Consider the following 15,546-nt stretch of genomic DNA (forward strand, 5'->3'; position numbering starts at 1 on the left):
TTGTGATGGACCGTCCGATTTCCGGCAAGCTTTCAAACCCGCGGCTTTCTTGCCACGGGTGCATGATATCTGGTGCACCCAACATATCCTCTCCGGTTTTTTTCGATGATGATCTTCGTAAATTGTGTTCGTTCATCGTATATTATGTAATCAGTTTTTGTCAAATATTATTTGGTTTAATTTTAAATAATAAATTTAAAATAATTTTTTATCGTAAGATATACGATAAATGAACACGATTCACGGATTTTCAAAATCCAAGAGAATCTGCCGAGGATCCGGATTCTTGGTGCACTGTGTTACATAAAATAAGTCCAACTTAGCAGCCTTCTTTCCTTTTCACACGGGTGGGCTCCGTGAACAACGGTAGCCCAAGCATCTTCTTTCAGGATTTTCATTTAGCCCACAAGATATGGGTATTTGCAAGAAGTGGATTATATTGAGCCCTTTGGCATTCCATTGGAGATAGCACAGGTTCCGTTCACTTGGATGTGATTTTAATATTGTCTGTTTGGAAATACTTATAAAATAATTCGAAAAGCATTTTAACAAACAAAATCACTTGTGATTGTATTTAGCAACAAAACGTACAAGCCCTTTTTTGTTACACGCCAAGAAGCATTTTGATTTTGAATAAACTTTTATAAAGCTCTTACAATTGGAAGTGCTTCTTACAAAGTCGTCTTTTTATTATGGATGGCTGATTTGCTTAGGCCAAAATCTCCATTCTAAAATTTCACCATGAATATCGTCGTCGCCGCCACTACTACCTTACCATAGCCATTGCTACCACCACTCCTCCCCACCACCATCACTCCATGCCCACCACCACCACCACCACCATTACCTTTACTGACACCACCTTACCATGGACAATTACTACCACCGCAACATTACCGCCGCCAACCCCACTGCCACCACCCATCATCGTTGCGACCACCTCACTGCCATCACCGTCTACCAACACCTCTATTTTCACCACATTTCCATGGCCATCATTATCACCCCCACATTGCCGCCGCCAACTTCAGTTCCATCATCACCACCACCATCGTCGTTGCCGCCACCTCACTACTACCACCACATCACCTACACAATCACCACTCACTGTAATCGCCACTATCACCACTACCAGGGTCGTCTCTGAGATTTCAGGGGCCCTGTGTGAAATTCATAAAAGGGGCCTCTTATAAGACATCTTAAAAAAATTGAACAATGTATTGATACTAAAAAGCAATATGGAAATAAACAAAACTTAAAAAAGTCTAGAATCGAAGCTTCACTTAAAGATGGCTCTTCGTGCATTCTTTGCTGCAAAATCATCAATTAAATCTTCATAATCAATTTTGTCTAAAAAATCACTCTCAATCGATATCAAAGCAAGTCCATTTAACCTTTCCTGCAACATGGTTGATCGCAAGTATGATTTTAATAACTTTAACTTCGAGAAACTCCTTTCTGCAGATGCAACGGTAACAGGTACAGTCAACAAAATTTTGTATGCAATGCTTGCAATCGGGAAACAACGTATCTTCTTCAAGTAGTTCAATATGTCAATGGATGTCTTTATTTCTTTCAGCAAACACTCTCGTAAAAGCTTCAACTCTACTAATAATGCATCCCCATCAACATCAAAAAGCTCATATTTCTTGAGAAAGTTTTGAAGCCGATCACAACAATCTTTCAATTTATCATTGTCTATCGAATTCAACCGTTTTGAGGTGAACAAAAACCCAAATATATCATCATACGCTTGATATTCTTCAAACCTTATCTTTAATGAACCAATAGCTTGATCTATTATATACAAGAAGTAATGAACCCTAAAAGATTCCTCTGCTGATTGTTTAGTTGGTTGGAATGATTCACCTTCATTCTCATCAAAATGTCTTTTTCAACGAACTTGACGCTTTTCTGGAAACATGGGATTTCAAAATAAACGATCAATCTTTGTACTTGTTCTATAGCAACATCAATAAGCATGTCTTTAGATTGCAAATCTTTGCTAACCTCATTAACAGCATCCAATATTTCATACCAAATAGTCATGCCTAATAAAAACTCAAAATTCCCAATGTCGTATGTTGCCAAATATTTAGTTGCACTTCTTGTTACTAAGTCATTATCACTTTCTGCTAATTGGAGTAAAGCTTTTTTTATTTATAGAGGTTGGGATTGAATTGCTTTAACACTCGCAACACGGCTTTTCCATCGTGTGGCCGAAAATGATTTGAGAGTCAGTCATTTTATATTTTCTTTCAAAATCAGCCATCGTTTTGTAGAATTTGCAAACAAGCTGTAAATACGTTGTACTGTTCCAAAGAAGTCTTTTGCTTTACCACAAGAGTTTGTCATCACAAAGCGTTAAGTTAAGATTATGGCAACCACACGGAGTGTACATTGCCCTAGGATTTATATCCAAAAGCCTCTTTTGTACACCTTAGTGTCTCCCTCTCATATTTGATCCATTATCGTAACCTTGCCCTCTTACATCATCAATATCAAGATCAAGAACTTTTAATACATTCTGCAACTCTTCAAACAGTTATTCTCTTGATGTGTTATTCGCAATCAAATATTGCAAGAAATATTCTTCTACTTTTACTAGAGTACTGTTCATATCCACACATCTTATGATCAAGGTCATCTGTTCTTGGTGGCTAAAATCAGGAGTACAATCAAGTATCATAGTAAAATATTTAGCTTCTTTGACTTTTTGAATGATTGCAGCTTTGATTTCACAAGATATCAACAATATCAACTCATTATGGATGGTATGACTAAGATAATGATAACGAATCTCATTATTTTAGAAGCGTTGAAGATGATTCTTTATTAATGGATCAGATTCAGCCATCATTTGAACTAGGCCCATAAATTTTCCATTACTTCCTTGATAAAGAGTATCATTATTTCCACGAAAAGCCAGTGTGTGTTTAGCTAAATATTTCACAATGGAAATCAACGTTTGTAGTAACTCCCTCCAATGCTCTTTTTCTTTCTTGATCTGGTCTTGCACAACTTTGTCAATTGTTTCGTTTTTTCTGCAATCTAAGATGCAAATTAATCCAAGTGGTCATATTCGAGATGTGATCAAAACTGTTTTCATGCTCTTTAAGCCTCACATTGAGATGTGTCCAATCTTTGTAGCCCTCATTTGCTAATTGACCTTTGAGAGGCCATTTCTTGAACAATTTACAACAAAAGCATAACACTTTATCAACATCATTTGAATAGACTAGCCAATCTCTAACATGTTTCTCTCAATTGGATAAGTATCGAGTGTAAAAGGCTGCATTAAAACGCCTATTAAACTGATCTTGAGGACCTTTCTCAATTGATAGATCTCTTGCACGACCTCTTTCTGCCAACAAATCAATCCATTTAGGATCAAAACTATCCCAAATTTGAGGATCATAAATGTTTGAGGGAATGGACTCACTTGGTTGATCAGTGACAATAGGAGCATCTTCATGATTATCATTCTCATCAAGGTCATCATCAATTTCATCATTGCCCAAATCATCAACTAATTTCTCATTATCATCCTGTTGTTCCGTAATTAAATCATCAACTGAACTTTGTGGTTCTTTTTCTTTCAAAAAGAACCTATCAATAGCTCCTTTTTTAGACGTAATCAATTGTTCAACTTTTCTTTTTCTTTGATGCTTCAAGTAGCCAGATGAATATTTTTTAGTAGGTGCCATCTTTTATATCTCAAACAAGATCACAAAAAAATTATAATAAGTATGAACAATGAAACCTGATAATCCGTAATATGTGTGGGTCTAATGATTTTTTGTGACTGCTCTTCTCTTGTTTTTGCCCTGAAAAGTACAAAAATAAAAATAAAAATCATTATAGATGAGAAATACCCAAATCTTCAAATTTCGAGTCAATATACTTAAATTAGTAAATATCTTACTTTGATCGAAGTCTACATCACTCTGATAATTTGAAAGTTTCTCTTTAATTTCATAAATTTATAAATTAGGGTTTAATAATTTGTGGGAAATCTAACAGTGGAACGAAGAGAGAAGGGTTCGGGACACTGGTAGGCACAGCGTCTGAGATTTTGACTTCAGTGCTCTGGTACTCTGGTGGAAAAGAAGAAAAGTGGAACGCAGTTACGCAGCGTTGGGATTTTGGCGTGAGAGAGTGTATCTGAATTTTGCCTCGGTCAGTGGGTTTTCCACTTTAATTGATTAACTTTGCCGGTTTGCCTTTTATTAATTATTATTTTATATATTTTCGTATAGGTTGTAGCCGTAGGTAGTAGTCTAAGTCTGATGGGTCATGGATGATGGCTTAGTAGTCTAACATGGCTTTTAGGTAGTAATCCTGGCCCATTAGATTTTTATATGTATATATTTTGATTTGATTAGTATTTATATATAATATTATTATATTCAATAAAAAATATTTTTGGGGGACCCCAAAATTTTGGGGCCCTATGCCATAGAACCGATCACACTCCCCCAAAGCCAGCTCTGACCACTACCACCACCACGACCTTGCTATGGCACCACGTGCACCCCACCACTATAACCACCACCTCAACCCTAGTGAATTAATGTGTGTTAGTTAAAAATTCTCACTTATGTCGAACCTCAAACTTATTTCCCTAATCCAAATGCAGTGATGAAGATTTACTTGAGGGGCCTCAAGTACTAATCTATGTTACCAATCTTTCCCACTCAAAGCAAAGCTTGATTCCTTCACCCAAAATGAAAGAAAAGGAGAAAAACAAAGCTTGATTCGAACCACCTCACCGGATTTGTAACAATAAAAACATCAAACTCACAACACAGACATGCCGAAAAGGCATCGATTTCTACAGCCTAACATTTTTGCTCTCTCTCTTTTGTTGGGCTTGCCCCAAAATCTGTATGTTCATACAAATCTAACCTAGTTAGCAGACCATTGGATTGGATTTATACAGTTAGAAAAACTTCTGTGAAAAGGCTATCGAGGTCGCAGTGGCAGCTATTTCTGATGCTTTACTGTTGCGGCTCCTTTGTCGTGATGCAAGATTCCACGTTTTTGAAGATATTGTTGCACAGAAGCGGGTACATTTGTTCTCAACGACCCAGAAACTGACATGAACCTGTTGAACAGTAGCTTTGCCAATCCATCTATTTCCGATTCATATTGTTCACAAACAAAAAATAGCGTGAAAGCCAACACCAGCGCTGCAAAATATGTCCAACAAGATCAACACAAAGTTTAAACAAATAAGCGATTAACTGACTCCGGCATGGTGAAACTGGCATTCTCTTACCTACACCTAACGACACAGTCGAGGCATGAGACAAAATCAACTTGAGGAAAAAGAAGGAAGCTGCAAACTGTAGAGATGGCCACAAGAGAATAATTGCTGTCAATGAAAACTCACCCATTCATATAAAAGTTGCATTTGGAAATATTAGAATTTATGTATCAGAAAGAGATATTTGTAAATAGAATAATTGAGGTTTAAACGGTTATTTTAGAAAAGAAAGAAAAGATGCTGAAGTTCATACTCTGCATGGATCAAATTGACGCAAACATTTCCAACAAGTATAATAAGCAAGGGATACAATAGTATTGGTAAGTAGCGTTCAAATACCGCCGGTCAATTCCAATGTAAATCATTCAAATGGTCATATTAATTCTTGAGAATCTGGCCAAGATGAATAAATGAATTTAGGTCCAAATTTTCCTAACATACACAAATTTTGACAGCTAAAACTGGCAATACCTGTGCTCACGAAAAGGTTTCACGGTTAAAAGTTAATAAAACGTGAAATTGGACATTTTCCAGGAGTCATGCACTTCAATTAAGGGAATAAATTATTAGTGCATACCTTGAAGAAAATATACCACCCATCTCCCTGGGCCAGTAGTCTCAAATAACAAACCCCTCTGTTCCACAGATATGCTATCATTGCAATCTTCTCTTTCACTACCATTTCAGGGATCTCAAAACAAGATAAAGATAGTGTCTTAAAGGTAAAACCCAACCTGTTCAAAAGACATTATGGTCAGTATATGTAAATTAACTAAAGCACAAAAGAATTCTGCCAGCACTTACAAGTTTAATCAAGCAAAAGCTTTGTAAACACAAATACTTACATCTTGGGTGGTAGAATCCCATATCCATAGAGGCCAAATGAAACTAACAGCAGAAGCTTGGACATAGACGAGGCAAAAGTTCTTCCGGAAAGGAAAAACCAGTAATACAACATACTCAAAGCAAGGAAATATGTAAAAGTCTTCTTCTCATCACGCCACAGCAGAATGTCTGCAACTGCAGTGACAGTTCAATGTCATTCTACAATCCAAATAAAAAGCTTTCATGAAAGTTCTAGTATGCATATTTTTCATTTATCAAAGCAAGAAACTTTCGATGAAAATAAAAAGTACAAAAACAGAGGACAAAGTGTCGTCTGGCCTGAGTGAATGCATATGAACAACGATCACGTTTAATCCGAAGATGTTTTCTGAAATGCAAATACTGTCTAAGTTGGTGTGTTCCATTTATTTTAAACTCTGTTCATCAGTTGAAGTAAAGCCGTGGACCAAATTGCGTATTACCATGGGACCATGCAAGAACAAATTAACATATGTAGCACTTGAACCCCAAAACCAGGCACAAAGTTCTGATTCAATCCCAGCCCTACCCAGTTATAAATTTTGTTACTAGGAGTCAAACACACTCGGATAAATACTGGGAAATCTGATTTGCAGGTTTGAGGATAAGTGAAAGCAAAACTTCATCCCAGATAAACGAAAAAGGAGCGCAGAGTAAAAACAATATAATAAAAAATGAAAAAATGACTTCAGGCTTACAATGTGTAGCTGATATCAAAATTGAGCAGAAAATAAAATGGTACTACGGAAAACAACCTTCTCCACTGCCTAGCAGCTTCTCCACTTTTGATTCCTCATTAAAGTTTCTGAAAGTTGGGATAGATGAGTTCCTGGCTATATTAGAGAATGACTCGACGGTTAATTTCACACCTTCCTGTACACAGACAAAGAAGAATGTTAAACATGGAATTGTTATGCTCTTTAGTAAGCCATAGGAGAATATGACAATATACACCACTTTAAATGCAACAAAAACTGTAGGAATTTGTTTTCCAAAACGAAAGGATCAGGGAGCAGTCTTCATTAATTTTCTGCTATGTACTATATATACTAGAGCAATCAAATACTGCTCAGGATCCAGCATATAAGATGTGGCACGACAATGAACATGTCAGGGCCTAACTAGCCAGACAGTTTGTAAAGGTCATAAGCTTCAATCGGATATCTATAGAAGGATGTAAAACCGCCAAGAATATTCCAATGCTGCAACTTTGCAAAATATATTTGAACATGGAGAAAAACACATCACAATATTCTCTTTTATAGGGCAAGGCAAGAGTAAAGTTGCAACTAAATGACATGAAGGACTAACAATAATAAATGAATGAAAAACTTACTTCCAGCGAGACAACTGGTGAATACCCAATCTGGTTTTGAGCCGCAGTGCAGTCGAACGTTCTACTACGTGAAGCTAATTGAATGTAATGCGCTGACATCAAATTGTTGTATTTTATCCTTCCATACTTTTCAGATACCCGTTTGATGAACAAAAGAATATACCAAGCCATCTTAGCAGGAACTTTCAGTAATGGTCTGCAATGAGAAAAAAAATGGTAAAAAATGACTTCTGAGGCACAACATGAAAAGATTCCAAAGAAACCTCAACAGATCCTAAACAAACATAAAATAATAAATACCCAGAGTTGTTTTTAACACTTTGGACTACATAGTACGTGCGTAAAAGCACATAAAAGATGCCAATACAGAAGATCACATATCAGAATAAAAAAAAGGTGAAGATAAAATGAAAAATATACCGGTCAATTTAGGGTTTGAAAATAAGCTTATTTTTCAAGGGTGATGATATACATACACCCCTTTTTAACTTCCACACACACCTTAAATTTCAGCCATCTGATTGAATGAATTGAAGAAGATTAAAGGACAGAAACTAACAGGAGGTGTGTGGGAAGTAAAAAGAGGTGCGTGGATAGCACCAACCTTCTTCAATATTTTCATTTACATAACTGTTCCATACGATAAGCAAGATGAAGCGTTTACTGAAATTTCTGAAATGGGTGTGCCCATGTAGACAGGTGATATTAAGCATTTTCTTCTTTTATACCTCAATTATAACCTTAAATCAAGCACAATAATGCATGAGAAATAAAAATTGCGCCACACAATTAAATGAATCAATTAACAAATCAGCAATTTCCATATCTGTGAAAGCTAGGGTGGTTAAAATTCGTTTTTCCTTCAATAGCAATAAGGTGGAAAACAATTCATTTTCTTAACTCTACTAAGAAATTACACTCTTTTCTCTCCCACTCCCAAGGTGGGGCCACACTTCTCTGTTCCTACAGCCTATTGCCGAAATTTAGCAACAAATACACAGACAAAATTGGCCATGATGACAACTTAGTATGACTTGAACCATGGATAAATTTTTGTAAAGGTGGTAATCTTTGCATATCTTATACATAAGAATGTCCGGGGAGCAGCAAATATACTGATACCAGAGTCAAAGTTCAAACTATAACACAAGTATACCCAAGTACCAAGCATGACAGGGTCAAGAGCTTTTGTGCCTTTCACTGATCTTGTAAGATATGCAATTTGCTCATTTATAGTAAGTTCAGTTTATCTCTTGGATTCCTAGAATAAAACCTAACGTTTTCTAATTTCCCTATTGGAGTGATTCCAATAAACCTTTGGGGGCAATGCTAAAGGCCAGAGTGAGTATGGATCTCTCATCTCTTTATTTCTCTTACTATTGTCCTATATTAATAATGCATGCAAATATATGCATCTATCCCCTGCTTATGCAACAACACAACAAACAAAGAATGTAAAGTCTCTAACAGAAAAATATAGGAATGTTTGCTTTACCTTTGACATCCCAGGCATTCCAAGATTAGTAATACAAATACCCAAAAATTTGCAGGCTCGAGATTTGTGATGAAAAAGGCCTACATATTGATCACAAGTACCTTCTTAACCATGGACCTAGAAGAAACGAAAAATAAAGTGCTGTGCACTCAAGAGACTTAAAATTGTAAGTACCTTTCCAGCAGCAGAGACCATCCGAAATTCTAAAGCTTCTTCTGCACAGATATGAGCATGAGTAACATTCTCAACGTATGTGAAATCTGACATGTTTTCACCACTCCCTATAATAAACTGAAATGAGAATCTCTGTTACTTCAAAAAATACTGAAATAACTTGTGTACGAGGAATTATAAGATATTAAACCACATAATGACCAAGATACCAGAGATAGGGCGAGGGAGGCGATATCATAATTGGTGGTATGCAAACATCAATTATGTGTGATTATTAAATAAGGCTCCAAGTTAACAAAGTGTATGTGAAACAGTACATAGGATGAAATGAACGGATAGTTAAAAAAACCTTTCCCCAGCCAGATTTTGCCAAGTTCACAAAAAATGGCACAAGATGTGTGTCTCCAGGTCCAAATACATTGCTAGGACGAAGCACACATGTTAAAAGACCATCAATGTCATTAGAATGCAGGATAAGTGATTCTGCTTGAGCCTTGAGGTCACTCAACATATCATCAAACTGTATAAAGCATAATAAAACTAAGTTAGAAAGAAATTTTAGCAGATCGAAAAGTAGGCAGTGCTCCACTATAAACATGAAGAAAGTCCCTTGCCAGTGACATACTTTCCAAGGGTATGCCAAAGATTCATCTCCATTTAATATATCTTTCGATCCATCAAAAACTACATCAGCAGAACTATTGTATATTAACCTCCTAACTTTGCAGTCTCGACTAGCACTGATGACATTTTTTGCACCTGCACAAGAATTTGAGATGACAGTAACCATCTTTTCCTCCAAAATACGCATTGCAAAAAATCTGATTTGTTTCTTCATTAATAGGGATTTACCTTGAACAACAATCATATAGCACTGGCAGAAATCATGTGTGGGTAAATCATCCCCATCCAAATAGAACACTACAGATGAACCTTCAATGGCTGCAAGAGATGCAGGTCATACTATGGCAATTAATTTCTGAACTCAGAGCTTTGATATAATAGGAAAATACCACAAGTGCCTGAACATGGCAACCGGGAAGCAGTGCAACAGATATCTAAGGAGAATCGTTACGCAACTAGCTAAGATAAATGTTATAAACTAAAACTGCTCTTATTACACCCATCGAATTTCATAACACCTATTTTACCCTAATTTCACAAATTGGAGCAAAAACATAAAATGTGAAACACTTTCAATCTCTAGCAACCAAACACTAGATGAGTAACCTTGGAGTTGAATTCCAATCACACGTTTTGATCAATAAGACATTCGTAATTAAGTTTACGCCTCTTCCTCCCATTCCTTCAGTTCGGTTTCTGAATCCTCTAGAGGTTTTTTTTTATAATTATTTTCAATGTTTTCAGGAATATTGCACCAGTAAATACTTATAATCTGGGAGAAATCCTAAAATTTTCCACCTCTGATCAACATTTCTTGTTAAAATTGTGCAATTTCTCAGCAAGCCTTTTAACGAAAACGAAGTAACAAATCAAAACCTAGCATTTCATGCTTAGAACCACTCCACTCAATCTACAAAATGCATCACTTCAGTCTCAAGCCAGCCTACCTTTTGATTTCATCAAATATTTTCTCTCTCGCATTTTCTCATACAGCAACCAAACAAGAACACACGAAACGGAAAATAAACGAACAAAACAAATTTCGAAAAAAGATTTATTTTTATTTTACCAGCGATGATTTGAGACGTGTCGCGGACATCGACGCCGTGTAAGGAAGCGCGGCCGGAGGAGAGAGCTTGCGAGAGGAGGGAGTCGCGCTCGGAGGGATCGAGCTGGAGGGACTGAGTCGAATCGGCAACACGAACGATCCACTTTCCGATATTCAAGAGCCGGAGGACGAGCGATCGCCCGAGGAAGCCTCGGCCGCCTAAGACGACGCAGGTTCTGGGCTTTGGGTTGAGCTCCGCCAGCCGATCGTCCATCGCCATTTTCTCCGATAGAGGGCGAGGGCGTGGTGTGTTTGGCGCGTAATAAATTAGTGTGTGCTTATGCGAGAAAATGAGAATGGTCAGTGGTGGGTGAGTCACTGGATAGAGAGAGAGTGAGAGAGAGTTGTTTGTTCCTTACGCTTTTGAGGTGGAGTGGGGCCCAAATAGTGCGGCTTTAGCGCTTTCGGGTGTACTGAAACTCGATTGCGATTTTCGACCATAAAAAGATTCGAGTGCGATAGATAGTCCCAGTGGTTGGCCGGCTCGTTTTTTAATTAGTATTTTGTTGAGGTTTTATTTTTTTCTTAATCAAGTTACTTAACCATTGTTTAATGGGTTCAATTTTTATACTCCGTATCGTTAAATGATATGACTACTAATATCGTTAGATTGAAGTTAGACCGTCATCTATCCATATCATTTATAGATACTGAGTATGGAAGGAAAGTCCTAATTTCACAAAGATAATTGAAATTATTTTGGTTCTTTTTCTGATAATTATTATAATTCTTTTTGTCTATGTGTTTATGCAAGCGCTAACTATAAAAAGTATGTAACATATAAAATTTAGCATCAAATATCTGAAAAATCAGTAATCATATCAATTGTGGAAGTTAGTTGAACACATACATCATTCTTTTTCTTTTTTCTTGATTTATGATTTTTCTTATTTCAGATAAGTAAATATTTTAGGTAGAGAACATTTCAGGTTTGACGGATACCCAGAATCAGAGTTGGTGGAGTTGGCTACTTAAGCAATATTGGACACCAAGCACTTCGTGTATGAATGCTAGGACAAGTGGTTCGGGAGAAAGTCCGCTACAATAGCTTGCTACTGGGATCTTCGTGTTTCGCCCAAGTCTTGCGCAACTACTCCGACTAGCGCACCCCAACCATAAAAAAATTGCTAGGACAAGTGGGCTAGTCGTGCCGTGTCTACATACTTGTCGTGAAAACAACCACACATGGTGGTAATTCATGTTAATAGGTCGTTTTTGTGTTGTGCTATTTTTTATGTTAAAAACTAGTCGATCAAAATAGCATCTCCGATGAGCTTGCAATTGCCCTTGGACCCAACAATGATGCTCCACCGGTGGAAAAAGTGGGAGGCAGTTGGGCAAAAGGCAGCGGCCCTTGCATTGCCCCCCTTCAACAATTGCAAGGGTTCGCTCACCCGTGAAGCCTAGCAGACACAGGGGGCCCTTGTGAAGTTCAGTAGACCCTTTAATTTTGCGGCGCGACTACATGGCTCTTGGTGAGCCTCTGAATTCGTCAAATTCAACAACTAAAACGAATCCAATTCTAAAAAGGTAATTGTTATTGGCATTCCAAAAATCTCATTCTGACACACCCCGACCCAGAGGATCAAGGCGTGCTGGCCGTCACGTGAGCGTGACGTAACCATAAGTGCGACACGGAAGCAAGATATAACAGAATACGAAGGAATTCAAATCAATCTCTAGTAGAACCACCTACTAGAATAAAAGGATGAGTTATAAAGTAAACACATAAATTCAGAGCATAGGTTTAAGTGCAGTCAAGTAGGACCAAAATAAAATACATCACCCGCAGGTGAGTCCTACATGCAGAACGTCTGTCAGAATGCCGAAAAAGACCTCGAGAGCCACCAACCGCTAACTAGAACCTGGAGGGGCGCAAAACAAAGATGAGTGGGTCAGTAAAATCAAAGATTTTCCAAAACATTTCATTTAAAACATTTCTAACCCCTCACCGAAAAACCTGTATATTTTCTCAGAAAAATAGTATATAACATATATATACACATATCATCAAAACTCAGCTCATACCCATCAACATAACATCTCAGAAATAATATGCCACGCCATGCCAAATATAATCAGAAATGCATCAATATCAATCAGGTGAAATAATAAATCAACCGGAGACCCTACAATGGTCCTGTACGGTTGATTCTAAAGCTCAACATCCCACTCAGCCGGAGTCACCACAGTGACCTATACGGCCCTGCCGGAGTCACCAACTGCGACCTGTACGGCACTACACTGCACATCACTCGGAACTACGTATAGTAGTCTGTACGATGAAACTTAGGAAATATGTGCATTAATCCAAAGTATATCACACACACACATACCTTAATACCCGCTAAGGGTAATCCCATCATTTCACATTCCCGTCAAATGTACCTCCGGGACGGGCTGTGACACATTCTATACTCTAAACTTTCTATATTTGAAAAAAAAATACACTTGTGAGGAGTGCATAATGAAATTTTTGGAGTGCCGATAACAATTCTCTTCTAAAAAATACAATAAAATCATAAAAATTATTTAAAATTTTCAAAAAACTTACAAAGTTCACACTTAAAAAATTATTGCAAAGTTCAAACACACTTACAAATTAAACAAAAATATATAGCAATAATAAGGACATGTGGGGATAAGACGAAAAAAACATTAAAAAATATGTTTGTGAATAGTAATCGTCATTGCCCTTCCTCCTTCCAAATGGATGAATTTGCACAAAAATAATTAATGTTTAGAGTGAATAGTCATTGCTCTTACACTTCAATTGCCATTGCTGATGAAGATGCTCTATGCTCATCCATTTTCATTTGATTTCATAAAGTTCTCTAAACCTTAAACCCTTTTAGTTATTCTAGGATCCATTTAATTTTGGATAAGATTTTCCTTTTCAATTCAATACTACTTTTTCGTATTGTTTTTGTTAGATTGATGTTGGAGTGTAGTTCGGAGGTGGCTCTGGAGGGATTTCAGATTTTTTTTCAGTACCTTGGATAGTAAGGGGGGGGTGTATTCAATTGAGAATGTGAGAGATTTTAATGGATTTATAAATTCATGGATTTTTATGGAGTTTAATTGATTTGTAGAGATTCCATATAAAATTTTGATTCAATTCCCTCGAAATCTCATGGGAAGAGGTGAGATTTGTGGATACTTAAAATACACTACGAAATCTCTCAAATTCCCTCTAATTCTTTAACTTTCTCAAATTCTTTAAAATCAATTTTTAATTGAATACACCTGGAATGTTATAAACTTCTTTAAAATCTTAATTGAATACACCTGGATTTCTAAGGATTTTAATAAACTATTTTGAAATTCTAATTGAATACACCTAGAATTTCAGAGAATCACTTAAAATCCTAATTGAATACCCCTGGAATTATTAATTTCCTGAAACTTTCTCAGAATCCTAATTGAATACACCCCTCTAAATCTAACAAATTTAAGTTGTTGAGACGAATTTTGAATGACTTACAAATTATTGGACTATTATTGATTATCCAGCAAAATCAGTATATATAATTTTTATTATAACACGTCACAAGTTGTTGTGCGTTGACACTAATACATATACATAAGAGCTTAATAGAAATTAAAATCACCGAATGCGATCAAATAAGAACTGAATTTTCATAGTCTTACTTCACTTTCTCTCTCCCACTTCCTATTTTTCCCTTTTTTTATTTTAATTTCCATTCAATTAAAACTTTCATTCCAATTTTTTAAATTGTCATATATTTAAACACACACATAGTGTGAGACTTTTATCCAATATATATGAGTTAAGATCCAGTGACACATTTTGACACACATTTTGTGACTTCTATTTCATAACTTTTTAAAAAAATCCGAACCATCTTATATTTCAATTCATCATTCATCTTTGTAAAAAATTAGACAAATCACAGACCATTAAGACATTCATTTGTAGTAAAAAAAAAAAAATTGGTGAATACAGTTATGCCGAGAAAACACTAAATTTAATGGACGGTCATATGAATTTGAAATTGATTGATCTTTGGTAAAGATGATTTTTGAGGAAAAACATGCATTTTGATACATAGATGTTGAAATGCATTACAGAGTGAGCCCCATAAAAACATGCGTCAAAGTGTGTCAAAAAAGTGTCCTCGGAATTCAAGTCCTAACATATATACATGCGTGATGCTATAAGAGATCAAATTTTTAAATCAAATTTTATATATCACGTAATGCAACGATTGATGGTCAGAGTCCTTTAAATCATTAATAAATGAGCCCAACCATCAACCCCACATGGTTTACAAAAGATGAACTTGGGCTCCCAAGCATTTTCCTAATATATACTAGCATTTGCCTACATACTTTGTGTGTAAGAACACATTTTTTTAGAAAATGAGAGAGAGAGAGAGAGCGAGAGAGAGAGAGAACGTGAGGGGAGTGAGAGGTTTTTGTTTTTGTTTTTCTTTATTTTTATTTTTAATTTTTAATTTTAATATTAGAGATATTTTAACATCACCTGTAGATGACGTTTCAATAAAAGAAGTAAAATTTAAACTTAGGAAATTACATTATTGCTCATCATTTTTTTGTGTGATAGAATACTAAGTTATCTTTTCACTCTCTTTTGATTCACAAAGAGGTTTCATTAATTAGTAGATATATATATTTGGTGAGACGTAGTGGGA

General features: G+C 36.2%; 2 protein-coding genes across 2 annotated transcripts; both read right to left on the reverse strand.

Annotated features, from left to right (window-relative positions):
• Positions 1 to 3,063: 3,063 nt before the first annotated feature.
• LOC126619340 (uncharacterized) lies at positions 3,064 to 3,780 on the reverse strand. Its single transcript, XM_050287681.1, has 2 exons — positions 3,443 to 3,780; positions 3,064 to 3,364 (listed from the first exon to the last, which is right to left on the reverse strand). The coding sequence occupies exons 1-2, from the start codon at positions 3,705 to 3,707 to the stop codon at positions 3,264 to 3,266; spliced, it is 366 nt and encodes a 121-aa protein (XP_050143638.1). The 5' UTR covers positions 3,708 to 3,780; the 3' UTR covers positions 3,064 to 3,263.
• Positions 3,781 to 4,753: 973 nt separating this feature from the next.
• On the reverse strand, positions 4,754 to 11,209 carry LOC126619329 (3beta-hydroxysteroid-dehydrogenase/decarboxylase). Its single transcript, XM_050287663.1, has 12 exons — positions 10,832 to 11,209; positions 9,991 to 10,080; positions 9,764 to 9,897; positions 9,488 to 9,658; positions 9,139 to 9,255; positions 8,965 to 9,044; positions 7,470 to 7,665; positions 6,889 to 7,006; positions 6,115 to 6,289; positions 5,847 to 6,003; positions 5,282 to 5,348; positions 4,754 to 5,192 (listed from the first exon to the last, which is right to left on the reverse strand). Exons 1-12 carry the CDS (start codon positions 11,088 to 11,090, stop codon positions 4,987 to 4,989), a joined length of 1,770 nt encoding a protein of 589 aa, XP_050143620.1. The 5' UTR covers positions 11,091 to 11,209; the 3' UTR covers positions 4,754 to 4,986.
• Positions 11,210 to 15,546: the final 4,337 nt, after the last annotated feature.

The sequence above is a fragment of the Malus sylvestris genome, chromosome 4 (genome assembly GCF_916048215.2).
Source record: "Malus sylvestris chromosome 4, drMalSylv7.2, whole genome shotgun sequence".
NCBI classification, from domain to species: Eukaryota; Viridiplantae; Streptophyta; class Magnoliopsida; order Rosales; family Rosaceae; genus Malus; species Malus sylvestris.